Below are 27,566 nucleotides of genomic sequence, written 5' to 3' on the forward strand. Positions count from 1 at the left end.
CGAAACAAATAGTAGTTGGACGGGGCACGGTCCACAAAGCGGGAGAGGCAAAACTTCCCAAACACTTCATAATAAATACTTTTTAACAGGTATTGCAACATTTGGCCTAGAGTTGTACGCTTCTGGTTATCATAATAGATCCATTTTTCATCGCAAGTAATTAGGTGCATAATTGATTTTCTTTTATAGCGTTCAAGCATCATTTCGGACATGCAAAATCGTCTCTAAAGATCTCCCGGCTTCAATTCGTATGCTACACAATTTCCCTGCTTTTTAATGAATCTTTCTACTCGTAAACGCTTTGAAATTACTGCTTGAGTAGCTCCCAATGATTACAAACTCTTGTTGAGTTTTATAACTATCTTCAAGGAATAATGCCTGCAATTCTTAGTCTTCAAAAATTTTTAGCTGTTCGGGCGGTGTATGTCTTCCGTGTCAAAATCACCATTTCATTTCTCGCTCGTTGAAATCGATGGAACATATTCACCATAAGCTTTGGTGAACAATCGATGTGTTTCAGCGGCACTTTTATTAAATTAAATAAGTAAAGCAAAACTTTCCGCATATGACGATTCGTTGGTAAAAAATTCGACATTTTCGAAGCAAGAAAAAAGAACTGAAATGTGTCTTTAAATATTACAATAAATTATTTACAGAAAATCAGAAGTACAACCTCTTGCTTCGTATGCTTTGACGCTCCTTAATAAGTCCATTAACCGTATAGGAGATCATGAGAACAGCCTAATGTGTGGCATTATTGATTCTCAAAGTGGATTTGATTGGTCGAATAGTTTATATTTTTCCCCGGGAGGAAATGGACATGGACTCCTTACTGAACTTGAACAAATACACTCTACCAGAGTTTTACTCTCACAAGATTCCGGGCACCAATAGCGGCTAGATTTAGTTATTTGATCAGGCATGTGATGGGAATCTGGACATTTTTTGTCCAGTAAAAAATATCAACATAAAAATATGTTTAAAACATATGGTTGCAAATATAAACAAAACTAAAATGTTGAAAATTAATACAATTTACAAGTTTGCAAAGAAAAGATGTAAAATAACACAAAACAAATGTTTTGAATTGATTTATAATAAAATACAACTTATTTTTACAAATTGCATGAAATTTTATTCACCTCATATCTATCAAAAATTTACTTTGCCTCATACTTTGCTACCGTTTCACACATTCTCATATTTATGTATTTGTAAAACAAATTTATTGAAAACAAAATTTAATTTTAAAAAAAATATTTTTTTAAATCAAATGCTAAAGTTCCACATTAAATTATGACCACATAAAAATAAGATTTAAGCATGATATGACAACAAAATTTGGTCAATTCACAAGGTCTCTTATCAGTCATATTGTCATAACGTCCTAATATATCACGACTCGGCAGCACGGCTTAACCGAGTCTTAGGCATTCGGCACAGGTCTCTGCTGGTTGGTTACGATAACACAATAAACATAGGGCATTTTTTGCTTGAAAAACAATAAAAACCATTGTGAAATATTAGGACATTATGACAATATGACATGATAAGAGACCTTGTGAATTGACCAAATGTTTTTTTAATCTTTACTTTAAGTGTAAATAAGGCTTATTCATAATAATATTATGTATAAATTTAAATTTGTATTATGAATATGGGTGCTGCACCCATTCAAATTTATTTAGATGCCCAACAAATCTTCAGTATATTCATTCTCTTTACTAAATTTAAAATTAGATTTTGAAATTTTCTTCCAAACTTCTTTATACATACCTCTATGTATTTAATATAGGAACTTAAAAAAATTACCTTCCATTCTAATCTTCACTCTCATGTAGCAATAAGGGCCTGAGATCAACTAAATCTTGATATAACTGCGTTTTGTAAAAATACAAGTCTTTTAAAGTCTGTATTTGAGCATCACCAAAATTGTTTACATCCGACCGCAGAATCAACAAACCATTTACCTCACGCGAAGTACTCCTGCCATCAGCACTTCTGCGCAGCTTTGTTGCAATCGATTCTAAATATGTCAATAAGCTAACTGTGCAAAGTGTTACTTTTTGCATAAGAGAAGCTGTAGTAAGACAAGTTACCGTTTGTTCACTTAATAATTTATGCAAATCGACAACAACCAAGGATGGCAATAGGGCCCAACTGTGCAGAAACAATAATTTACGACAAATATCATCAATTGTTTTGTAGGACCTAGAAAATTATTAATTTCTATACATTTGCAATTTTAAAATGAAAAGGTACAACATTTACATACATTATTATGACATTTTTCAAATATTCCATGTCAATTTCTACTTCGGCCAGTAAATTGGAAAAATCATCGATTTCTGAGGTGAGGATTACAACCGTACAACCAGTTTTTAAATGTTCCAGGCATAACTAAAAATATATAAAGATTATTAATCTTTAATTTAATTCACGTGAAATAACTTATTATTACCTTGAAAAGTTTTTCTAAATAATCTGCTGAATTTGTAACGATTAAATAGTTTTTTACAAACTCCGATAAAGAATTCATTGCGAATAAAATTTTGCAGTGCAATTGTACATAATTGCGAAATACAATTAGAAATGAAATACCATGTCTCTCCTTTTAACGATAACAGCGTATTACGTTTGCTTTTCAAGGATTCTTTATTAAAAAATCCTTTCGCAAAATTATAAAAATAAACTAACTTTTGCCTTCTTTCTCCCGCTTTTTTGTTTTTGTTGATTTAAATTCGTGTCAATAATAGAAAATAATAAAAAAGAAAATTTTTCTATTTTAATCAATCTGGCAACTTTATACTTCTGCTCCGGCTGACATCAGCCGCTCACATGTGTGTTTCTAATGGGATTTTTTGGCTCATGTACTCTCCAAATCTAAATCGAAAAAACTTCATATAAAAAAAATGGTTTGGCTGACGTCAGCTAGCAAAACTCATGTCAGCCGCGGTGTTGCCACCTGTGTTGTTAGAAAAACAACGAAAAGATGATCATGGTGAATTTAAACAGCTGATTCAGCAGGGATGGTAAAGTTTGTTAAATTCTAAAATTCTGATTCAGGGGTAGCAAAGTTTGTACAATTCTACTTTTAAAGGCTATTATGGCTCTTTTTGTATTACATACTTGAATTTAAATAAGGCCCCTTTCACACTAGGCAATTTAGTTGCGCAAGTCTCTTACCCAACAACAAAACAGCATGTAAAATTTTCTTCTCCTTAACCCGACATTACCTCTGGCATCTACAAACACAAGAGACTTGCGCAACTAAATTGCCTAGTGTGAAAGGGGTCTAAATAAACAAAATTTAAATTTTGGTCGTACGGCTTTAAAAAATTATTTGTATGGTGACAGGGAAAGGGTTAAGAGTTTATTTTCTTCTTTTCAGATCATTTAAATAAAAGCTTGTTTTAAAAATGTTTATTTTTTATTATCAATTTATTTTCTTCTTTGAAGAGCACCTTGAATATTTAAAAACGTTATACCTATTATTGTGAATACTTTAAAAATCGTCTTAATAAATACTAGCAGCACCCGGTCTGTCTTGTATGTCCCAATTTATTATTTTATATTCGCTTTCAAGTTCACTCTGTACCAGAGATCGAAAATAACTCGTCCAAATACCAAAAAACCCAAATTGTGATTTATATTTTTGTGATAAAAATAAATCACTGAAAATAACAGTTATAAAATGATTTTTATTTAAATGGTTTGGTATGACCTTAATTCGTTTTTGTTGTTTTTAATGGTTTGGTGTGAGATAAACAATTCATTTGTTCTTGTTCCTAATAACTGTTACTTTTCTTTTATTTACATACAATAATATATTGTTAGTAATTTTTAACAAATTATGGAAAGAATATGATAAATATGAAGTAATGCAGTCTGAGTAACAGAAATGAGAATTTTTTTTAATTTGTTATTAATCTTTTGATAAATTTTATATATGTATTTAAGCGTTGATTTGAATCAAATGCATTTTTGCGATTTATTTTTCATGTTCGCAAATAAAAGTCAAAAGCTGACCTTTACGAAAAAAATAAATTATAAATCACTCATCCAGATCATTTGTGTTTGTTTCTTTTCTGTTTCTCTCAACCCCAAAGCTAAAATGTTCTCGAATAAATCACTCTCTCAGTGATATATCACAAAACATTACTTTTAAATGGCTGCGAATGAGAATCTACCATTAAAATGAAAGTGAACCCGTTATTTTCGGTCTCTGCTCTGTACCGCTTTTGGGTCATTCATTTAAAGGAAATATATACATACTTTGTGTATTCTTACCGGCTTGTTTAGAAGTTGCCAAGTGTCCCTCAACGTGATATTTTGAATACCGACTGAACGAAGGAAGAGAAAGCTAGGAGCAGAACCCGAAAATCTCTAGCTTATCTGACGAAAGATGGAGAAGAGAGATCCGGCTACATTTACACCAAAGGAGAAGTATCTTCTCAAAAAGTATAGGCAGGAAGTGGGGCTTGAATACAGTAACGAAATCGGAATAGAAAAATGTGTCTTATTATACTGCACTTAGACGCGGTATGTGGAAAAAGTGATTTTCATACTATTTATTCTCCTAAAAGAATGACGAAGGCCTTTAAAAACTAAAATTAATATTAGAATCTTTTAACCCAAATTTTTATTAAAATTATTTATTGTGTGTTTTCATGTGCGATCTTAGGGATACTCTTTGTACAAATCGTTTGCCGCACTCCGTGCAGGCATGCGGTTTCTCACCAGTGTGTATCAATTCATGATTTTTCAAATTGTCACCTTTGCCAAATGTTTGATCGCAAAACCGACAGGCAAAACGCCGTATGCCTTGGTGTACAACGTCAATATGAATGCGGCGATTGCTAGATCTGTAAAATATCATGGGACAATTGGGGCAGGGATATTGGCGTTCTTTAGTGTGACTATTCATATGAGATCTTAACTCCTTTTTCGTTGTTTTCTTGGCTCCACAGTGGGGGCATTCGAAATTTTTAATGCCAGCATGTCTTAGCATATGTTCATGCAATGTTCTTTGCCCAACAAAAGCCTTGTCACATTCGTTGCATTGAAATGGATAGAGTTCTTTGGGTCCATGTCTGTATTGGTGTTCTTTTAAAGTATGTAATTTTGCAAAAATCTTGCCACATTCTTCACATACATGTCGATAAGGAGTTTTAGCCGTAGATTTGTCTTGTTTTTCTCTTGACTGTTGTAGTATGTGATTCTGTCGATAGTGATCCTTGTAGCTCCTGCTACTTGTAAATTGCTGGCCACATTCCTCATGTTCGCAAATGATTATTAATTCTTTTTCCCCGTGTATTTCGTTGAGATGTTTAAGCAAAAAGGTAGATTTGTCAAAAGCATCCTCACACTTTGGACACTGGTATGGTTTCAAACCGTAATGTGTACGAATATGGATATCCAAAGTCTGTTGGCTAACACAACGATACTTGCATTGATCGCAACGAAAGGAATATGTGTACTTTTTTCTTTTCGATTTAGAAAAGTTACTCTTAATTTTGGTTGCCAGTTTATTGTTTTTTGGTATGTCAGTTTCAAAATCTGAGTGTATTTCCTCACTTTCGACTGGGTCGTCATCAGAACTATTATGTTTTTTCAGTTCTTCAATATCACTATCATCATCATCTGCACTATTATCACTTTTTGTTTCTGTCCCATTTAAACTGGCACTGGATTTTAGTGGCTAAAAAGCAAAAAATTTTACCAAATTAATGGAAACAAAATATTTTCCGTACCTCTTCTGGGTCGATGATACAATGTTCTGTATCTACAATACTACAACTGTGCTCAGCCAATGCAGAATTTTCTTCATGTGATGCCAAAATATCATATGCTAACATGTTTTCCTCCAGTTCAGGGTCTTCAATATTGTTTATTTGATTCACCTGTAATTTAGTTACTTCCTCATTTGGCAACATTTTTTGAATAGTTTTTCTAGATTCTTTGCACATTTCATGAAATTCGGAAAATTCTTTTAGTTTATTTCTACAAGAGTGGCAAATACTATTTGGATATATATCACTAGCCAATGGGTTGTCTAAGGTGGCATCTTCCAACCAGTGCCGTATTTGCAAATTCAAGCTGATTATTTTACATTTTTGCCGATTTTTTAATTCTTTAAGACATGCTCGACAGAAACTCTGCACTGTCTCATATGAAAGATTTTTCATGTCTGGAATATGTTGTCGTTCCAGACCAAATTCTATTTTGTTTAATTGTTTACAATTTGCTTGAAATTAATGAAATATTTAGTTCAAGGTGTATTTAATAAGATATACTCGCTAGCCCATCTGATCATCAGCTGTTTTACCCCAACTGTCAAAATTTGTGTTTATGTTTGATAACATTGGAAAGTGACAAATTAAAAAAAGTTTCAAAAAGAAAAAAAATAATGCAAATATTTAACATTTGACGAAATACACAGTTTTTCTTGTATTATAGCAAAGGATTTATTATCTTAGAAAACGCCTTTATTTATTGACAATTGGGGTTTTCAACAAAAACAAAATCTGTATTGTTTTTGTATAGTTGTTTTGTTGTAGGGACGAGTACACCTTATGAATACGCATTGTTCAGTGGTGATGAATTTATAGCGATTACTAAAGTATTCGGTTAATACTCAGTATTGCCGTCTATAAATACCTTTATCAAACACCATATTTGAATTCAAGTACAATTTCGTAACAATTTATATAAAAATGAAATGGTCCATGTATGTAATGTCATCACGTGAGAACGGCTGGAGCGATTCGGCTGATTTTTTTTATTCGATTCGAAATTTTCAGGAGATGGTAAAGAAAAAAAATTAAAAAATTCCGGGTAAAACTTGGAAATTCTTTTTTTGTGAGTCCAGTCAACTGTAATAAAAAAGCTCCCTAAAGTATGCAGTACAAATTTAAATATTTTATTTGCAAATAAATAAGAACAGGCTCTGGTGTGAGTGGGTTGGAGAAACTTGAAGAACTAACATTAGTAAATGCTACAGGGCGATCAACTAGTCGTATATATAAATAGGCCACACGTTTTTTTGTGGTACTCTTTTAATTATGTTATTGTCTACCAATATTGATGAAACATATTTTTTAAAAGGTTATTTTCTCTAGACATGCACAATATAAAAAATTGTTTCAAAATTCTTTCCATAAATGTGGTAAAAATCGTTTTAAAAATGGTCGAATTTCGGCCACCGTGCGATCCTAGTACTGACTTAAAGTAGCAATTTCTATGGCGTTATATAAGACGTTCGAAAGGTCTTTGTAATGTGTATCATTAAATATTCATGTTGTCTACTTTTAGTAATCCAGATATAGATAAAAAACAATTTTTGTGGGCCGGATTTTTCAAAATTTAAAAGCAACCGAACCGAACTATAACGGATATGTTGATGCATGATAAAAATATAGAAGGTAGTTTCAATCACAATTTTTTTTTTCAAATAAGGTTTTTTGAAGTTTCCTTATTTTGTGAGCATTATAAAAGCGTTCCCACATTCCTAAAAATGATTTTTATTTTAGAGAAATTTTTTACAAAAAATGTGTAATTTATAATTTAGTATTTAAATAAAAATGTATTAAGTATGTTGTATTGGAAGTTAATGTATTAACTGAAATATTGCTTTTAAGGAAATGGTCGGAGCACACCATTGGCAAATCTTCTTCGCAAGTTTTACATACATCCAGCCACTGTTGTCGTTTGTTAGGTAATGTAGGGACTTTAAAAAAATTTACATTTGAATTTTTGCAAAAATATTTGGTATTTTCGCAGTTGGGGAAAATGCAACTCATGTTTGTTAAATCTTAAAATAATGTTCACAAATTACCTTTGAAATATTTGAAAATGAAAATCTTACCTTTGATCCCAATTTGATAGTAAATATTTTTTATATTTTTTTTTAATATTTTTCAAATTAATGAAAATTATGTATTAATTTTTTCACAAACTTCAAAGAATATATGGGAAAATTTTTAATTAATATGGTATTACTATTTTAACGAAAACGTCAAAATCCTTAAGCATGTCAGACGTACAATTTTAAAAAATAAAGAGAGAATGAAACTACCTTCTATTTTTCTACTATGTGTTGATGTATCAATCATGAATAAAAATATTTAATTATATTTATTTTCTAATGTGTATCTTTAAATATCCATGTCGTCTACGTTAAGTAATCCAGATATAGATAAAAAATCAAGGTTGTCGTGATTTTTGTGGGCCGATTTTTTCCTAATTTAAAAGCAACTAAACCGGGACTATAACGGATATATTGATGTTTCAATCATGAATGAAAATATTTAATTTTATTTATTTTCAAAAAAGTGACGTAAGCTCTTTTATGTACATATAATTACATTCAATACTGTATTTATCAAATTAATTCGAAATATTTTCAAAACTCCGAACTGTACTTTGCGAACAAGGAAAATCAGTCAGACTAACGGACAGACGGATTGTTTTCCAAATACATATGTATATGAGAAATGTACTGTTATATGTATTGACTTTAAATTACTATAACTCTTACACTGCAGCCACACGATCAAGTTTTTCTTGATAGTCTTTTACATATACTGTTTGTCAAAATTTATAAAAATTGAAAGCGGTGACGTAGGCAGCACGCAACTTGAAAACAATTTTAGTACAAATTGGACATAAAAATGTAATCAGCTGTTTTCTTGAATGAAAAATTGAACACCAACTTGAATGTGAAATTGAATGCAAGTTCGTTTCAATTCTTAAAAGTGTGAGTGTATTAGTAAAAAAGTGTGAGTGTATTAAAACTTGAAAGGCAAAACTTGATCGTGTAACCCCCAAGTTAAACTAAGAGAAAGCAGTCAAAAATATTAACGTTTTTGTGCTTCTAATTATGAGAGATATCAACACCAATAAAATTATAAAAATGCAAGCTGTTTCGCTGATCTTGATTTATACCAACCGCAAATTTGTTTTCTTTTTCTATCGAAACAATTACAAAAAATGCTGATTTTAGTGTTTTTGAACTGTCAAATTTGACACCTCTGTATACTTTGTGGCCGCGGTGTTGCTAGCAAAACTCATGTCAGTCGCGGTGTTGCCACCTGTATAACAACTCTTCATTATTCAGTTATCTTGGAAAATACTACTCTGTAACTGCAACCCTGCTTAGTGAAGTGTTGTATTTATGCTGTGTAGCAACGCCTCAAAATGGCGTCAAGTAGTTGCTGTATTCACCACGGTACATGAAAGACAGATAAAAGAAAACAAGCAAAGAAAAAAATTTTTCATCAAGTGTAGAGGCGACAGCAAAAATATATTCTAATTTTAATTCTTAAATTTTACTCGAATTTTTAACCATTTAAAATTTGTAATTATTTCCTTATATTAAACGCAAATTCTTTATTATTGTCTGTCGCATTATTTGCTAGCAATTTTGAAGCCCCACTACATAAGAAAATAAATAAAATCTTTGAATATATTTTTTTTCTCTGTCTTTGACATCAAAATCAATTGACGTGAAAATCAGTTCACAGCGCTTTAAGAGTAGAGGAGAAAACACGTTCCAGTATTCCACAGCCGTCTAAAGTTAATACTTTTTCTCGGCTGAGGAATGACAAGAAAAGAAGGTGTAGCTATTAACCTTCGTTGAAAAGAAGAAGAATATAATTAAATTCAGAAATATATTCGAAGATTAATAAAAAACAAAGTTTGCAGAAAGAAATTTTCCGTGGGCCTCAAGGAAACGTAAACGGGAAAAAGGGCGGCATTCGGCCACCCTAATTACAATAATCAATCGTACTCATATACACCAAGCACCAGGGCCTATCAAGAAATTTTGCCAATCATTAAAAGGAAACACTGAATAAAATTAAAAACTTATCTGAAATATTGGATATTCAATTGGAAAGAGCACTATCGAATACATCAACGTACAAGGGAAAGGAAATTGTGGCGTAAACTTTGCATTGATGGTAATGCATGCTAGAAAACCGCAACGCATGAACGATGGGTAAATAAATTTTATAATTTTAAGTTTTTTTTTACATCTTAAGTTTATATATACGGCATTTTTCTCTTTTTTTAACTTTAACTATCATTTTTTACAGTTTTGCTTTGTTTTTATTATTTCACCTCAAACTAGCGCTGTCAATTTCATTTCTTTTTATACACACCACCTATAAGCAGCTCTGCAGCAGAGCTGTCAGCTAGGTGGAAAACACCAAAAAGAAAAAACTTAATAAGAAACAGTAAAAAATTGTATGTAGTGTAGCAAAAATATTTATAAGAAATGTTAAAAGTTTAACAAGAAAATCCGCATTTCAAACAAATATTGGTGAATTTAAAGTGTTTATAAGGATAAAATGCAAAACATTTACGATTTCTTGCTGGAACTTTTTCAATTTAATGAAATTCGTATGCATAATCATTATTAACTTCCTCTGCTGCCGACTTGTATCTGCTGTGAGGTTTCCCCATCTATTTTCGTGTTTTTTTTTTTCTGTTTGAAATATTATTTTTCATTTTCCTGTGTCTTCTCCACTTGTGTATGTGGAGTCTGTGTATATCTATACATACAAATTTGTATTTGATTACTTCTGCCTTTGTGCCGCCGCACCGTTTCGTATACTAATTCTGTTTTATGTTTTTATAAATATTGCTGCCACCTTCGTCGTCATCATCATTTGAATGTAGAAAAATATCTTCAACTTCCATACACCAGAGCTGTTGTTAGCTCTTGTCGGCATAAATAAAGCAAAAAATCTTCTGCAGTCCCCATCCATCGACGGACGACTATTCTTAATGAAAAATTTCTGAATTGTTTATATTTTCTGCTGGTTGGTGCTGCTCGGTCTCATTTCCTTTTGAAATGCGGTAAATAATTATTTTTTCTTTTACATATTCTCTATTTTATCAATTAAATCTTATGAATATTGTTGTAAACAGTTCCAGTAAGGAACTATTGAATTTATTTCTAGTTAATTTTTAGTAGAGAAGATAAGAAAAACTGTGTATTTTGTGTTAAGATCTTAAATGTATTTATACAAATTGGAAAATCAGGGAAAATCTTGCATTTTGGAATTGCTTCGGACAAATTGTAACTAAAATATATATTTTTAGCTTTTTCCTATTCATTTAGTGATAAAGAGGGGACTAATAGTATTATAAGTTCGAAATGAAAATTTCATATTTTTCATTTTATCTATCTAAAAACGAACTCCTACTGTCCATAAGTTATATCTGCAATTAAACCTCAGAATTGTGTACTTTATTCGTTCTTAATATAGGCCAAATTAATTAGATTTTAGCTTTTTCCTATTCCTTTAGTGATAAAGAGAGGACGATTTGAGGCTTCGAATAGTATTATAAGTTCGAAATGAGAATTTCGTATTTTTTATTTTAACTATCTAAAAACGAACACCTAATACTGTCCATAAGTTATAACTGCAGTTGAACCTGTGAATTGTGAATATAGGCCAAATTAATTATACAGTTTTATTCATTAGTAATGTTTTTTTCATTTATTAAAATGTTTTAATTACTCCATTTACTTTACTCTTCTTTTTTGTGTAATTGCTATTGCAAGTCATTGCGATCGAAAATGTATTCTGCATAATTTGTTCATCAGTTGTCATTTTTAATAATTCACGTTTACAAACTTCATTAATTGTCTTCAAATAGCCAATAAAAATATGTACATAAGCAATATGTTATCCAAATATGAAACAATTACGTAACAAATTTAGCTTGTAGGAAAATAAATGGTTAATATTAGAAAAATAACTAATGAAAGGTATCTAAAGGGCACTTAAATTTACATATATAAGATTAATAAACTAAAATCATAATAGATTTGAGACATTTACAAACTGTTTAAAATATTAAAGTCACTATTCTTGACATTAACAAAAACATTTTCATCGACAATTGGCCCTTCACTCTGAAACGACACAAGTTCCAATAGGAACTTAGAATACTCAACTAAAAGGGAACTGTTTCAATAACAAGAAAACAATCATAATTATCAAGTGTATTACGAACTAGCATAAATATCCTAAGATAACCCTATAAAAGCAATGCAAGAATACGCAGGACATAAAATCCAGAAAATCATGATGAAACCTGTTTGCTTGCCGAAACACTTACAATAAATAAACCGAACTCTGCGGCAGACCGAATACTTCTCAATATCATACCTACAGTGCCTAAAAATTCCTCAAAGCCGTAATTAATTATATACAATATGTGTGGATATATTTTAACATGGAACAAATAAAACAAATTCGAGGCAGACAGGTTTAGTATCAAGAATAACTCCAAGACTCTTCTACTCATGCCTTCCATTCTACCCGACAATCAAACAAACAAATATCAATATCAAAAATCTCATGTAATAAATTCCAAATAACTAAGTTTACAATTGTTGACTTTTAATCCAAGCTTCTACACAATGAAACACCAATAAAAGCTTGTGAGAACTAAAAACTAAATAAATAAATCAGAAAAAAGTCAGTATGTATTAACAACGCCAGTAAAGTCATTCACACTCTGGAGGAGTGTTGTCAAGTCCGAAATAGACCAGAGAAAAGACCTTGGACGACAGGAAGATTAATAAATCTCATAAAATAAACTAGGATGCTTTTCAATAGAGCTCACCTGAAGAAACTGTCAGAATACAGGGATGAATGTAACACGAAACTCAATTTAGCGGGAATGAAGCGAGCGGCTGCTGCAGTGACGGTTTCGTGAAACTTTATCTCTGCTTTGTGTACGTTGGGGGAATCGGTAGGCACACCACCGAAAGCAGACGCCGAAGAGACGGTCTTGCACAATTAAGGTCAGGATGGAGAAACAGGTGTAATGCCTTTTGGTCCCGCATAGTTCGAGCCGTCCTCGGCAAGTCTATCACGGGTCCTCATAACACCCTTCACATTTTCAACTGTCCAGCCTTCACTACGACCAGTGGATTTATGGACTCATCCTGTCGAAGTAGCACAATTCCTTGGACGTGAACTACATGCAGAACCCCTGATTAAATATTGTAAAATTGTTTATGATGCTTCAACAACAACTCGAAACTCAGAGCCTACAACAAAGCAATTCGAACCGCCAAACGAAAATCCTGAACGATTTCCTGCGAACATGTTTATAGCGTAAACGACGTTTCGAAAATTAAGAAATTCTTATCAAAAACCCACATCCAACCAGAAACTCAGATAGATTAGAATGGCAAAATGTCGAAAACCATGAGATGTTTGAAATATTAGTGAAAGTACAAAACCAATATCCTATGGCTCAATGTAAAGATTCATCAGATAATAACTTTATCTGTTAATTATCTGTTAATTTTTAACGTTTTTTTAGGCTTGATTATTCAAAAATCGAATTTTTATGTTTACAAACCATCAACGAGTATGGCTCGTTTTCAATATGGGTATTCATTTCAAAATTTGGTTGGAAAAATGAAAAATTACATTGTGATTTTCTTACACTTGGTTATAGTTTGTTAAAAATTCAACTTTTGGTGGAATTTTCTTCTTGTGTTTGTTGCAACAAAAATTAAATTTTTCCACTTTTCCAAAATAGAATTTTGGCAATTTCTGGCATTTAGTTTTTAAAGATAATTTCATTCATATGTTGACCACGACTACGCGATAGGTAGTCGTGAATTACAACATTTGACCTCTCATAATCCCCAAGAAAAATCCGAAGGTGTGATATCAGACGATCTGGACTCTACTCACGAAAATGATTTCTCAATAAAGCTATTGTTGTTCGAAGTTCACGAACAAAAATTCTCACAAAATGCTTTTGTGAGGTTGATGAATTCCCAATTCAAACTGAATAAAAAAGGATTGATCTGGGAACAAAACCAAATTAAAAAAAAATCTAACTGATTCAGCCTATATTCAAGTATGTGATCAAAATCAATCGATTTAAAAATATGTAATAAATTTCGATCGATTTTAAAAATAATTTTTAAACCAATGGCTTATTTTTTTCAATTAAAACGAAAATTAACTCAAACGTATCAAATGTACCCGTATTTGTTTAAGTATTAATTTAGTAATGTAAGTTTATTGGCCTAAGAAAGCTTATTATGCTAATTTTTATCAAATAAAATGAAATTACATAAATGAAAGTTTGAACAATCTCTTCGTTTACGAAATACTCTTTCGTTTACGAAATCGATTAGTCATTTAAAAATGGACAACGTATTTGTTATTCGTGAATGAAAGACAATGAATTGAACTCGCATGAACAAATTTTCTAAACACACCATTTTCATTTCATTTATTATCACAATTCAGTAATATAAAGCCATTTTCCACAAAAATATATTTTAATAGCTCAGTGAGACCTCGATTATCCGTAATATTCGGGACCGGGAACATTCTGGATAATCAATTTTCCCGGTTAATTGAGTACCAATTTTGAGTAGGTTTTTAATACATAGTTTTTCGATAATGACATTTAAAGCTCCATATTGCACCCTGATCCATCGGTTGGATCAAAGTTGTCCAATTTGGTGGAAACAATTTCACAATAACGTTTTCAGCATTGTAATCCTGCACGTCTGGATGTGCTGGGTTATTGTCCAATAGCAGAATGATGTTACTATCATCTTTTAGACCGATTTTCTTAAAATGATCTCTCACTTCTGGAACAAAATTATTGTTAAACTATTAAAATATAAAATATTTGCTGTGTTACCCAAACTTTTGTATTGACATTACGGAAATCTCATGGACATTTTTTAAAGCCCTTGCACTAGCACGTTTTCCAATAACTAATGCCTTGCACTTGTTTGTACCAGCAGTATTAACGCAAACTAATGGGGTTAGTCTCTCCATTGAGACCTTGTGCCATTCTATGAAATTTCCATTATGGCAAGCCAAAAAATGCCTGTTTGTGGTTGATTGTTCAAAAATAATCGAAAAAAATTATGCTTATAATCCCGGATAATAAGGTAATTACGGTTAATCGATGCAAAAAATTTAAATCGATCCAAAAATATTTTGTTTTTCTTTCCCGGATAATTGATGTTGCCGGTTAATCGAATCATGGATAATCGAGGCCTCACTGTATTTAAAAACCCTATTGTATGATTTCGAAGATGATACCTTTTTGTTATAGTTATATTAACATTGACTTTAGGTAAAATGTATTTTAAAAATTACTAATGGCATATGGGCATTTCCTACGATTAGTCAAACAGGATCGAAAAATAAAGTGTTGATAATCATCGTGTTTTATTGAAGATATTTCGATATAATTTGGTACATATAATTTTTTCGGCCCAAGGGCGAAGTTTATTGAAAATGGCTGAAATCGGTCCATTATTTCACCTAGCCCCCATACAAATGTCCACCCGAAATAGGACTTTATCGATTATGTATGTTTAATTTATGTAGGTATCTACACAAATTTCGCTCCAAATAAGTTTTATACCGAACATACCGAATTCATGTCACCAAATTTTGTTATGATCGGTCCATAATTAGTCATAGCTCCCATATAAGACCAGCTTCCGTAAATTACTTTAACGTTCATAAATCTCATAAAAATGTTGGTATACACATAAAATTCATAGATCCCATATAAGGCCCACATCGAAAATCACCCACTAATATAAATTATTGAATTTTTAAAAGAAAAATGTTACTTAGTGTAGGGTATTGTATGGTTGGGCTTGCACCGGATAGAGACCTACATTACTACACTTTCAAAATAAATTAATCACTTTTAAATATTCCAAAGCTGCCAAAGTTGACTTATATTTTGCGTACGTTCGTTACCACATGTTTATAACTATCATTATGAAAACTTAAATTTGATGAAATCCATCTTTTGCACTGAACATAAGGCTACTAAAATGCTATCGAATCGCAAAAAAATACTAGGAAAAGTTTTGTTTTCTATATTTTTTGGACATCAAAGCGTGGGAACGTTCGTGACCCCAGGAAATGCCCATATATAATAAAATGATCTATATTTTATAATTTTCGTATAAAAGAAAAGCTTAGTTGTTGTAATATATCCTCGACTATTTGTGATTTTACTTATTACTGTATTATAAATATATGTTTAAATTTTCAATGAAATTCACTTATGTTTTCTTTTAACTTTTGTTTATTTTAGCTACTTTGAGAAGCATCAATCTCATTCGTATCAGGTGAGTTGTATTTGAAATTAAAAAAAAAAAACTTTTTTGGTTTCTAGTATGTGTTTGAATGAAAAGCATTTCTGTTTTAATTTTATTACAAAATCATCATTTCCTTAGAGCAATTAAAATCATTACATTTACTAAATTAAGCCTAGAAGTTAAAGTATTTTTAATAAGAAAACATAAAAACAGGCCAGTAGAATGAAATGGCCCACAAATTACGTACATACATAAATTTCTTATTAAAAATACTTCAACATAATATTTTACTAATTAACAATTTTTATCTTAATTTAAATTCATTTTCTATTTGTGTTTTTTTTTTTGAATTTTTTTTTGTATAACTGTGCAAATAATTATTACTTATGTTGAATGTATAGTTTCATTTCTATATGCAATAATAAGATGAGAAAAAACTGGTTAAAAAATTTAAAATCTTAAATCCAATCAAAAGACAAACAGGCTGAATTAGGATAAAACCAAAAGCATACTGCAACTGCTCCTACTCCTAGCTCCTAATAGCTATCACTTCATTTGTTGTTGTTGTTTGTTTGTAGTCATCAAAACTTTTGTTGTTTATTGTATTGTTGTAAAAAGTCATCATTTCATCAAAGCTATAACAAAATAAACACTACTCGAACTAACCAAATTAACCAAAGATAACAAATACGAAGCGCCCCATCAACTGAATAGCTAACAAACAAACAAACAATTAAAAACAGAAAGAACGCAAGAAAAGACACAAATTCATAAACGAGAGGGTGCCTCCAAAACCCACTCCCATACAGTTTATGTCTGCCACAAATAGTATTGCACTTGATATCACAACAACACTGGCAGCTGAGTGTAATAAAAATGCTGCTGCTGTCGGACTGTGTCGCATCGTAGATGTAAGTAGTGGTCATTAGAGGATCAAATAAGATATAAAAAAAAAATTAAAAATTAAAAAAAAAAATAAAACGATACCTTTTACACTGCTTACAAAATTAATTTTTATTATTAATGTTCTGTTGTTTTGTTTTATGTTTGCCTCCAAACTCAAATTGAAATAAAAAAAATTACGATAATGTTTATATTTTCTTTTAATTTTTTTTCCAAATTCTTCAGGTCGCAAACATGTTGTTTGTTGTTAAATTTATTTAAAAAAAAAATCCGACAAATATTAAAATATTTGCATCTCTTTGGCACTATCATAATTTCATATGTTTGTCTCCCGTTTCTTAACCGAACAAAAAAAATTGATTTATTTAGTTTTTAATCATTACTAGACCTTATTGGTTAAAATTCATTTAATTAACATAAACACATTGGCTCTAAATCAAAAATAATGCTTCTTTTTCTATAATACACTCAAACCTCATTTTATGCGATTAATTCGTTTCGCAAAAAGTCGCATAATTCAAATTCGCATAAAAAAAAACACTAGCTCCATACAAAAACCACTAATTGGTTTTTCATTTAAAAAAAATCGCATAAATCCAAATTAAAGAAATAAAACTCATACAAAAACGCATATAAAAAATCAACAAAAATTTTATTAATTCACTAAAGTAATAAAAAAATAAAGCAAAAGAAAGAAAACAATGAATAAATAACACGAATTTCAAATAATGATTAAAATATATACATTTCTAAAAAATAAAAATTATATTACAAAGCAATTGAACTAGGATTTATAAATCAGAATCAGAATTGCTAAAAAATTCTAAAACGCTTGCATCACTAGATGTAAATGATATATTATTATCATCTGGAATATCATCATCTCCATCAATAGAAATATGTTCAATATGTTCAGGCGAAGAATTTTCAGGAGCTGTATTTTTTTCTTTAATTTGGAAATATTTTGTCACTAATGTTTGTGATTTCTTTTTTAATAGTTGTTTATACAACTCTTGGTATCCTGAAAAAAGATCGCCAAGTCCGCGTTGGAGCTTTATTGCTCTCTCCGTATCGGGGTCAATATTAAGAATTTCGTTTTCTAGAATAGCCACTTTGTTAAGAATTTGAAAAATTTTTTGGGAAGTAAGAGGTTCTACAGTTTCCTCAACATTATTTTCGCACGGATTTTCTTCAATATTGGTTGTTAAATTAATAATGTCTTCATCAGACAATGGTTCTTCTACAAGTAGTTCTTCTAAGTCCTGATTGTTAAGTGAATCAAATCCTTCACCTCCAATTTGATGAGCTAGGCTTAAAATTTCATTTGTTAAAGCAGATATTTCATTTTCATGACCGTTTCCAACGCAATTTGGCCATACTGCTTTCCAGCATGCATTAAGTGTTTTCGGCTTTATTTCTGATATGGCGGAAGCAACCTGAAGTATACAATCAAAAATAGAAAATTTCTTCCAAGCTTCGTTTAAAGTTAAGTCTTCCTTTTCAATTTTATTCAAAATGACTTTGTATGTGTTTTTAATGTAATGTTTTTTAAATGTAGAGATAATTCCCTGGTCCTGAGGCTGAAGAATGCTGGTAGTATTGGGGGGCAAAAATTCAATTCGAATGTTCGGATGTTCCAAATGAGGATGTCCAGGTGCGTTGTCTACAAGAAGCAAAATTTTGAATTCAATGTCCTTTTTTTTTGCATAAGATTCAACTTCAGGTACAAAACATTTGTAGAACCATTCAGAAAATATGGCGGATGTTACCCAAGCCTTATGGTTTGCCATCCAGTGAACAGGCAAACATTTTAAATCTTTGCCAATAAGAGCTCGTGGTTTTAAAAATTTATTTATAGCTAGCGGTTTTAACATTTTGTCTCCCGAAGCGTTGCTACATAGTAAAAGGGTTAATCTTTCTTTACTTGCTTTAAAACCTCTTGCTTGTTTTTCTAATTTTGCAATATACGTCCTACTTGGCATTTTTTTCCAAAAAAGGCCTGTCTCGTCAGCATTGAAAACTTGCTCTGGACTGTACCCTCCACTTTCAATAATGTTTTTAAATTGCTCGGGATAATTTGCGCAGGCCTCCTCATCGGCTGATGCTGATTCACCTCTAATCTGCACATTGTGTAGATTTGTTCTTTTTAAGAATAGTGTCAGCCAACCATTGCTTGCACCAAATTTGGAAGTAGAAGCCTCTGTCAGTTTTATTTTTTCATAAAATACTAAAGCCTTTTCTTTTATCATGTACCCACTGATTGGTACTCTTTTCCTTGTTAAATCATCAATCCAAAGGGCGATGCAAGATTCCATTTTTTCAATTGTCGTATCTCTGGAATAAAATGTATTTTTGGATGATAACTTTGTTCCACAAATGACCGACTTTCTGATGCTCTCTTCATTTTTTTTAATCGATCTTATTGTTGACTCCCCCAATTTGTATTCCTTCCCCAGCGCAGTGCATTTCGCTCCTTTTGATAAACGATCCAAAATTTCGATTTTTTTCTCTAATGAGATCGTTTGCCTCTTTTTATTTTTCTCCATAACTATAAATATCTAAAAAAAGGTTGCAATTTTTACCATAAAAACGCTCTTTGTATTTTTTTTATAAACTTACATTGCTCAAATAATAAATAAAATCCAATTTGTTTTATTAATTTTCAGTTATATAAAAATATCACTTCTTTAAATATATGTATAATATTTTTCGTATTAAAAACGGTATTTCCCCACAAATATATATAAAAAACAGAGTTCTAAGTTCAAAATAGTTTTTCTAGCGCCGGCGCGTAATTTTTTCAGTGTTGCCATTTCACATAGAAATTGTAATGACTAAAATAAAAAAAAAATAATTGTGAATTTAAAAACCGCATAAATTCAAATTCGCATAAAAAAAAATCGCATAAAACGAGGTTTGAGTGTACATGATTAACAATGATTGCTTTGATTGAGATACTAAGAATGAACGGCAATCACTTTTAATCGTGTATTTTTCTGTTTTTTATTTCATGTAATCTTTTACAATTTGTTTTTTGCAAGAGTTGTTTTTATATATAGACATTTAAAATGTTTGTTATCATTTTTGTTTCAATTTTAGAGTTCCAAGTACAGTTCAAAACGAGATTATGAACGTGATCGCTCATCGAATTATCGCGAACGCGACCTTTCACCGGCTGGCGGTGGTGGACCATTAAATAATGGTAATAGTTCATCGTATCGTTCACAGTCACCTGAAATAGACTCACCATCATCCAGAGGTCACGGTGGTTCACACGATATTAGAGATCGTGGTGATCATCGAGGTGGTGGCGATCGTTTCAGTTACATACAAAAAATGAGGGATCGAGAACGCGATATTTATAAAAAGGATAAATATTCAGGTTAGTTTTTAACGAGTTCTTAAATTATTAGAGGTGATATTATAATGGTTTTAATTTATTGCCAACAGATAAACGCGATCGTCGTGGCGGTGATCGTGATTCTGAATCCCATCGCACCAATCATGACAGGATTGATAGACGTGGCGGTGCCGGTGGTGGCAGCGGCAGCGGAGCCAAGCTCTGCTCTTCCGGCAGTAGTGGCGATAAGCGTTCTGGCTCTGATGATCGCGACCGTGAACGGGAACGTGATCGCGACAGAGATCGCGATTTAAGAGACAGCAAACGTGAAAGGGATTCTATAAGAGAGCGTGATCGTGAACGCGATCGTGAAAGGGATCGTGATAGAGATCGCAGCAATCGTGGGGGTGATGATCGTGAAAGAGATCGTGGTGGTGGCGGTGGAGGAGGAGGCGGAGGCAGTGGCGAACGTAATGATCGTGGTGAACGTATTGCCAGATGTGGAGATTGGAGTGAACATGTTAGTTCATCGGGTATGTTTAAATTCAATTTATTTACTTTACAGCATCCAGTAACAATAAATTGTGTGTTAATTGTTTTAGGAAAAATGTATTATTATAATTGTAAAACAGAAGTCTCACAATGGGAGAAACCAAAGGAATGGGTTGAACGTGAGCGGTAAGTTGATGAAATCATTTTAAAATATGTTAGAGACAAAAAGGAAGCCAATTTTTTGGCTCCAAATTGCAAAAAGTTGTAGTACAGTTCGAATAAAGTGGAAATAATTGTCTATATAATTTGCAGACTATTTGTTTACATTGAAAATCAGCAAAATCGGTTCAATAATAAATGAAGTATGACTGAAAAATCATGACTTTCGTCTTTTTGCTAACCAACATATCTTTATAAGAAGACTAATTATGACCATTTAGATAAGTGATACAGGTCTGGCAAATATACTTAAATATTCACTATCAAAAATCCGCTAAATCTGTATGTATTGTATGCACTTACCACACTTACACACGGGTGCATTATGAATGAAAAAATTTATAATGAATATGTCCCACCATACAAACATCGAAAGAATAATCCTCCATAAGTACCATATCTACCATTAAACCAATTTATTGCATAACGAAGCAGAAGATATCTTCTGAGCTACAACAAGCAATATCTTCTAGTCAATCGTTACCACAACAATTGTATCTTCTCTCCGAACGACCCGATACATATTTGGCGAATATTGTCAACTCAGCGACATCTGTATCAACCGAAAATGTTTTCCTCATGAAAGAACACTCGGAAACAGTGGAACCATTTAGATCTAGTAACACACATATTTGTTCACTAGTAATATTCAATTATTTCCGTAGAAGTAGCATTGCACTATTCTTTAACAGTCTCTAGTTTTACAAAATAAATATATATTTCTTATATACAACATAATTAAAATATATCATTTTATTTTCTAGTAATCTGGCACGTGATCAACACCGTGAAAAGGATTATCGTGACAAAGAACGCGATAGAGATCGCGAAGAACGCTTTTCCAGATCAAGTAAGGGTTTCTACAGAACACATTTGCCATAAAATGACTAAACAATATTTGAATTTCTTTACGCTTCAAGCATATAAACATTCCAGTTCTCGTGGCAACTCTCGACTGAGGTGGAACTATGATAATGATAGCGGACCACCAAATCACAGAAGGCGTATAGATGGTAAGTAACGCAAAACTATTTTCTCTGCAGAACAATTTTTATTAAAAATTACTTTCATTGTAAAAATTTCAGCTCGCTTAGCTGATAATGCCGACATGGACATTAGTCCAGGCGATTCAACGCCCACATCTGAGGCCAGCTATTCACTGACTGGCACACCGACAACCCACGGCGGTGGCAATCAACACAACGACCAAGCATTGCCGTCAACAACAGTGGGTTTGCCTAATGCGTTGCCACGCTTAGCTTCACATCCCAATGCCTCTAGTAATATGACCTCTTCCTCTGTCAATGCCACAACACCAAGTGTAGCGTCATCATCTATGCACTATGCCGTGACGTGTGCTAATCCCGCCGCTAGTGCCGTAGGTGGTTCAGGAGTAGTTGCCGGAGGCGCAACAATGTTGCCCACAACTGGTCTTGCTTCGTCGAATATGCCAGCGGTATCATCACAGGGTGTATTGCCCAACAGTGGTAGCAGTAATCATAGAAAATTGGATGCGGTAACGTCGTTACATCATCAATCACATATGATAGGATCACCCAATGTAAGTTTCCAGCAGTGTTGATAATTTTGCAGTCTTATTGTTAGTTCTAGCACTTTTTAAATTCATTTAGCCACGAGCACTTAGCACACTTTTAATTTATTTTGGAATTCAAAAAACTTCTGTGTTTTTATACATAATTTAAAAAAATATCGTTTACTTGCTAGTTCGTACTATTTTTGCTATAATAGCTAGTAATAGCCCACAAAATGTACAAAATATAACGTTTGCTTTTTTTTTTCTAGTCCACTATAGCATCGTCATCGAATCAAGTGGATCATCATCTCAATTCAAATGCACCTGGTCAGCCGAAAATGGGTTCTAAAGATCCCACACATTTAATGCGCCAACAACAGCACCATCATCATTTAAACACACAAGATGGTCATCACATTTCCTCGTCAGCAGGAGATAATCATACTGCCTCCGGACAGGTTATGAATTTAAGGTAAGATTTAAATTTCCCCCTGATCATGTATCCAAAAATGTTAAATATTTTTATCTTGTAAACAGGGAAAACGCCTTAAATTCACCTTTATACAATTTAACGCATTCTCACGGCATGTCTCCCATGGGTTATAGTAAAAGTCCCATAACATCTGTTGCCTCTGGCAGTGGTGGCCATTCATCATCCGGCGTTGCTGTTTCTATGACTATGACACATGCAAATAATGTAGGCGGTGGTGGTGTCAATATATCCACCTCATATTCCTGCTCTAATCCCTATGGACTTAAGACTGTCGATGGTGGCGTTAATAGCAATGTTGGCATGAATTCTCTCAATGCTGCTGGGGGAGTTGTTAGTGCTGGTGGCAACAATGCTTTATGTTCCTCATCGAGTTTATCTGTTACTCCCAATGTTAATATAAGCGGTGCAATTGGTAGCGGTAGTAGCGGTGGCGGCAACAGCTTGGGAGTAATACCCGGTGAGGGCCCACCGACTCCTACACAGGAATTAGATTTAAGTGGTAATTCATCAATAGATCAACAACAACAACAAAGAAAATGTAAGTACATTTTAATTAAATATTTAAGCACTTTATGTTATTTTGTTATTTATTTCTTCGTTTTCTTTAGTGGATGGTACATCGTCAGCTTCGTTAAGTACGTTACAGAGTTGTGTTTCCAATTCAATACAAGCTGGTCGCTCGCAAGGCCCCGAAATCTCTACAAAACTTAGCAAGTATTTTAGAGCCGATTTAATAACACATGTTACCAATTGGGCAGCAGATCAATTAGAAAAACAGGTGAGTTTGATGGTATTTTTTCTGTGAACTATTTGACTTATACGAAATCAAGGAGTCCCTGGAAAAATTCAGACAAAAAATGTAGTCAATATATTTAACAGAGATAAGGTTCCTCTGCCAATGTTTACGAGTTGAGTTGGAGCCTGATGATGTGAAATTAATGAGATGGAAAATTAAAAAAATTAAAATTAAATATAGAGGAACCTGTTAAGCGTAGTTGTTCGTTGCAATGTAGAATTGTCAGCAATTTGGACATACAAGGAATGATTGTACACTACGCACAGTATGTGTTGCATGCACTCTTCCTTACAATGTGATATAGTTAATAATGGTCTCATTACGAAATGTCGTAATTTTGGTGAAGACTATTCTGCTGATTACCGCGGATTCCCAGTATTCAATAAGTTATTAAAGCTGTTAAGAGGTGAAATAGTTGAATCAACACCTACAAATTCGGATTATAAATCTAGACCACTAAGCTTTGGAGTAGTGGGAGGGTTTGAAACCTTTTGTACCAGCACTTACTGAGAATATTTCCACTCTTAATCATAATAGGAACTTATGTCATCCATGCAAAACACAGTACAAAAGCTTCTGTGAGCACTGAACCAAATGATTTAAATCCTCTAAACGAGAAAATTAGTTTTTAAAGACATGTTTCTGGAATTCAAATAGTTTGAACAGGCACATAACGGCCGATGTAATGTTAATTTCAGAGATATATACGTCGTACCAATAGATAAACGATAAATAACTTTTAAATATCGGGTATATCATAATAAGAAAAATATTGAGTCGTGTCTCAAATTCGTTTTCTAAGGATTATATCAAGCAATATATATTCGCCTTTAATACCCTGCGGGATAATTAACTCTGGTGCCTTTATATTGTCTACCATGGTTTTCCATGACCAAGGAGAAATTTTAAGTGACTACAACGCCAAAAATATATATCGGGGTTCTCGATAGATGGATCACAGAGGTAGACAGATGTACTAAGTTCTAGTTCATCGCAAAAATTGCTCGAAATTCAGTATTCACAGAATTATGTTATGGTTTATCTCATTTACATTCTCCAGTAATAGTTAATTATTGCGAGACACCTAACATGCCAAGATTTCCTAAGGACACTTTACACTTTAAGGAAGTGACTTCACATAATTGATAATATCGGCTGTTCTGAAACACTCTATTTATCAAATCCCTCCAAAACCTAATACTGTTACTTAAAATTCGGATATTGAAACACTTCTGTTCGATACGAGAATACTCTGAAGAAACTGGCAACAAAATAGATGGCCTGCAAATTCGGTCAAAATATGGCCGAATGCCGAAACTTGTATAAAAGAAAAACACAGATTATGGAACTTTAAAGGAGAAATTAGTTATGAATATAATTAAAGGAATACAAAAATTTATTTTTTATTGTAAAATATAAAAGCATTGTGTAAAATTTTATCAGTTCTAGATGAAAAAACAAGACTATTGGAATCCACGATGTAAAGTAGGTGTAAAGTATAGAATTATACATGTAGACGAGACACTCCGATTTGTCAAATAAAAATACAACAAATCATATGTCTGCTACAACAACAAAATACATTGACTAGCATTTTGTTGTTGCAAGAGTTAGGTTTTTGACAATTACGTCTCTTCTCTATGTTACCCTCTAATGCCAATTTCTAAAAAAATGACTAATAACGTTGGTAATATTTTGTTTGTGGTAAATTTGGGCATCTGATTTCAAAAACAACATTTAAAAGTTTGTACAATCAATGGTTTACCTGCCAGGTGGGAAAAACTAAATGAGTGCCTTAAGGCACCTTTGGGGCTTTAGAGATTGAAACATAGTCGGGGTTTAGTTAGTATAGTTTCTCAATGTTTATTGAAAACAACTTTTCTAATTGTTCATCACTCAAATCAGATAATATGAAACGTAAAAAATTACAAATCAAAGATAACAAAACAACATTTTGCTATATTAGGGATTAACTGAGCCAACAAAACTAGTCTACAATGCCCAAGAGTGCCTGAAGGCACTCTTCAATAAATCACGTCTCTATAGAATAGCTTACCTTTTTATACATAAATCTTGACTCCAATATATAAAATATAAGTACATTTTATAAGAAAAAAAAAATACGATTGCAATCGGGAATCTTTAAATCACTTTTTTTTTGGTTGTTAATGTACTTTGTTTGTAGAAAGTGCAGTAAATAAGAAAGAACAGAGCTTTTAAGAAAATTCAAGGCTTATTAAAATATTTAAGTACGTATTTTAGAAACTGTTACAAGAGTTTTTGAAATGAAAAATCAGTTATATTTGCATTTATTGACATTTTTGCGATGAGTGCCTTGAGGCATGCTTAAGCATTGGGGGATTAAATTAAAATAATTATTTTTTTTTAAGGAAATTAATAGTACATTTGTTAGTTAAAAGTTTTTAATACTTATTGTTATGACTGTGAAAACAGCAGATTTTATTTATTTATTTCAATTGAAAGATTCAAGCGTTAAAAAATCTATAATGATCTCGACGTCATTGTCTATTAAGATTTGTAAATAATATTTTGAAAATTAAATAAATAATCATCATATTGAAGAGTATACAAATCAGCTGACATCTAAAATGATAAAAATGTAAAATGTATTTTTACATTTTCTTTCTTATTATTCTAATCTGTTGATTTAAATTTTTTTTTATATATTTCAGGCGCAAAAATGTTCAGAAGAAGCACATTTATATGGAGATTTACAGTGTACAAAAGTGTCGGCTGAGCTAAAATGTGCGAGAAGTTTAGTTAGAATTACTGAAATTACAGCCACACTACAAGAACAAAAGTAAGTTTTTCCAACAACCAACCCACACAAAAAAAAGAACTCAATTAATTTGTTGTTATCTTTATTTATTTTTTAGGATCATGTATTTGCGCCAACAAATACGTCGAATAGAAGAATCAAAATCACAAAATTCATTCATGTCCGATGATCTTTAGCCAACTACTTTTAGAGCAATCTAAGCTAAGGCGTAATAGAGAGATTCTTTTTAAAAAAAATACATAATGATACAAACAAAAAAAAAGAAATGCTAAATGCAATGTGCCCCACATAATGTTTTGAGGTAATAAAATAAATACAATTCAATACAATACAATAGATAAAAGAAAAAGAACCATTTACATACATTAAAATGCATTCAATTCAGCAACATTTTTTTTTAACAAAAAAAAAAAGGAAATAGAAATGGAAAAACACAAATAAGAATAACTGCAAAAAAAAGGAAAATACGCAAAAAAAAAAATAAGTAAATAAATACAATTGAATAATAAGATAGTACTATTATAATTCGTAATTATAACAACAAAAAGTAAAATAAAACAAAAATTATAATAAAATAAAAACACAAAACAAATTATTTAAATAAATACTAAAAGAAAACTAAATTCAACCACGCCATTTCCTTTACACGCATAAACCAAATTATTGTCTAGAATCTTCTTTCCCACATGCACTAAAAAAATACATTATAGTTGAGCATTTTCTTTAAAATGAAACAAAATAAATGTTTACCTACTTTTTGTTAAATACCTGCTGGCATTGAAGATGTAAAATATATATGATTTTAAACTACTTTTATTTTTATCTCAAATCGGGAAAACTAATGTTACATTTAC

General features: G+C 31.9%; 3 protein-coding genes across 4 annotated transcripts; 1 reads left to right on the top strand and 2 right to left on the bottom strand.

The window, feature by feature from the left end:
* Positions 1 to 1,637: 1,637 nt before the first annotated feature.
* On the bottom strand, positions 1,638 to 2,712 carry LOC135959169 (uncharacterized). Its single transcript, XM_065510240.1, has 3 exons — positions 2,462 to 2,712; positions 2,276 to 2,400; positions 1,638 to 2,211 (listed from the first exon to the last, which is right to left on the bottom strand). Exons 1-3 carry the CDS (start codon positions 2,537 to 2,539, stop codon positions 1,821 to 1,823), a joined length of 594 nt encoding a protein of 197 aa, XP_065366312.1. The 5' UTR covers positions 2,540 to 2,712; the 3' UTR covers positions 1,638 to 1,820.
* A 1,901-nt stretch (positions 2,713 to 4,613) lies between these two features.
* Positions 4,614 to 6,225, bottom strand: LOC135957149 (gastrula zinc finger protein XlCGF26.1-like). Its single transcript, XM_065507835.1, has 2 exons — positions 5,754 to 6,225; positions 4,614 to 5,701 (listed from the first exon to the last, which is right to left on the bottom strand). The coding sequence occupies exons 1-2, from the start codon at positions 6,186 to 6,188 to the stop codon at positions 4,652 to 4,654; spliced, it is 1,485 nt and encodes a 494-aa protein (XP_065363907.1). The 5' UTR covers positions 6,189 to 6,225; the 3' UTR covers positions 4,614 to 4,651.
* A 3,037-nt stretch (positions 6,226 to 9,262) lies between these two features.
* Positions 9,263 to 27,335, top strand: wcy (WW domain-containing adapter protein with coiled-coil wacky). Of its 2 annotated transcripts, XM_065506704.1 has the most exons (14): positions 9,263 to 10,000; positions 16,132 to 16,165; positions 16,611 to 17,046; positions 20,138 to 20,420; positions 20,489 to 20,911; positions 20,981 to 21,056; positions 21,854 to 21,939; positions 22,010 to 22,102; positions 22,175 to 22,650; positions 22,893 to 23,095; positions 23,161 to 23,654; positions 23,725 to 23,894; positions 26,606 to 26,733; positions 26,810 to 27,335. In XM_065506704.1, exons 3-14 carry the CDS (start codon positions 16,948 to 16,950, stop codon positions 26,886 to 26,888), a joined length of 2,610 nt encoding a protein of 869 aa, XP_065362776.1. In that variant the 5' UTR covers positions 9,263 to 10,000; positions 16,132 to 16,165; positions 16,611 to 16,947; the 3' UTR covers positions 26,889 to 27,335. The 2 variants fall into 2 exon arrangements, with proteins under 2 accessions (XP_065362776.1, XP_065362777.1); XM_065506705.1 differs by lacking the exon at positions 16,611 to 17,046.
* The last annotated feature ends 231 nt before the right edge of the window (positions 27,336 to 27,566 follow it).

This window comes from Calliphora vicina, chromosome 4 (assembly GCF_958450345.1).
Source record: "Calliphora vicina chromosome 4, idCalVici1.1, whole genome shotgun sequence".
NCBI lineage: Eukaryota > Metazoa > Arthropoda > Insecta > Diptera > Calliphoridae > Calliphora > Calliphora vicina.

Excerpts from the sequence above, each read along its gene's own strand:
- LOC135957149 (XM_065507835.1), bottom strand. The coding sequence starts at position 6,188 with ATGAAAAATCTTTCATATGAGACAGTGCAGAGTTTCTGTCGAGCATGT. Across the intron at positions 5,702-5,753 it reads GTATCATCGACCCAGAAGAG|CCACTAAAATCCAGTGCCAG; the intron begins GTACGGAAAATA and ends TTTGCTTTTTAG.
- LOC135959169 (XM_065510240.1), bottom strand. The coding sequence starts at position 2,539 with ATGAATTCTTTATCGGAGTTTGTAAAAAACTATTTAATCGTTACAAAT. Across the intron at positions 2,401-2,461 it reads ATTTAGAAAAACTTTTCAAG|TTATGCCTGGAACATTTAAA; the intron begins GTAATAATAAGT and ends ATATATTTTTAG. Across the intron at positions 2,212-2,275 it reads TTGAAAAATGTCATAATAAT|GTCCTACAAAACAATTGATG; the intron begins GTATGTAAATGT and ends ATAATTTTCTAG.
- wcy (XM_065506704.1), top strand. The coding sequence starts at position 16,948 with ATGTCTGCCACAAATAGTATTGCACTTGATATCACAACAACACTGGCA. Across the intron at positions 23,096-23,160 it reads GGACAGGTTATGAATTTAAG|GGAAAACGCCTTAAATTCAC; the intron begins GTAAGATTTAAA and ends TCTTGTAAACAG. Across the intron at positions 26,734-26,809 it reads GCCACACTACAAGAACAAAA|GATCATGTATTTGCGCCAAC; the intron begins GTAAGTTTTTCC and ends TTTATTTTTTAG.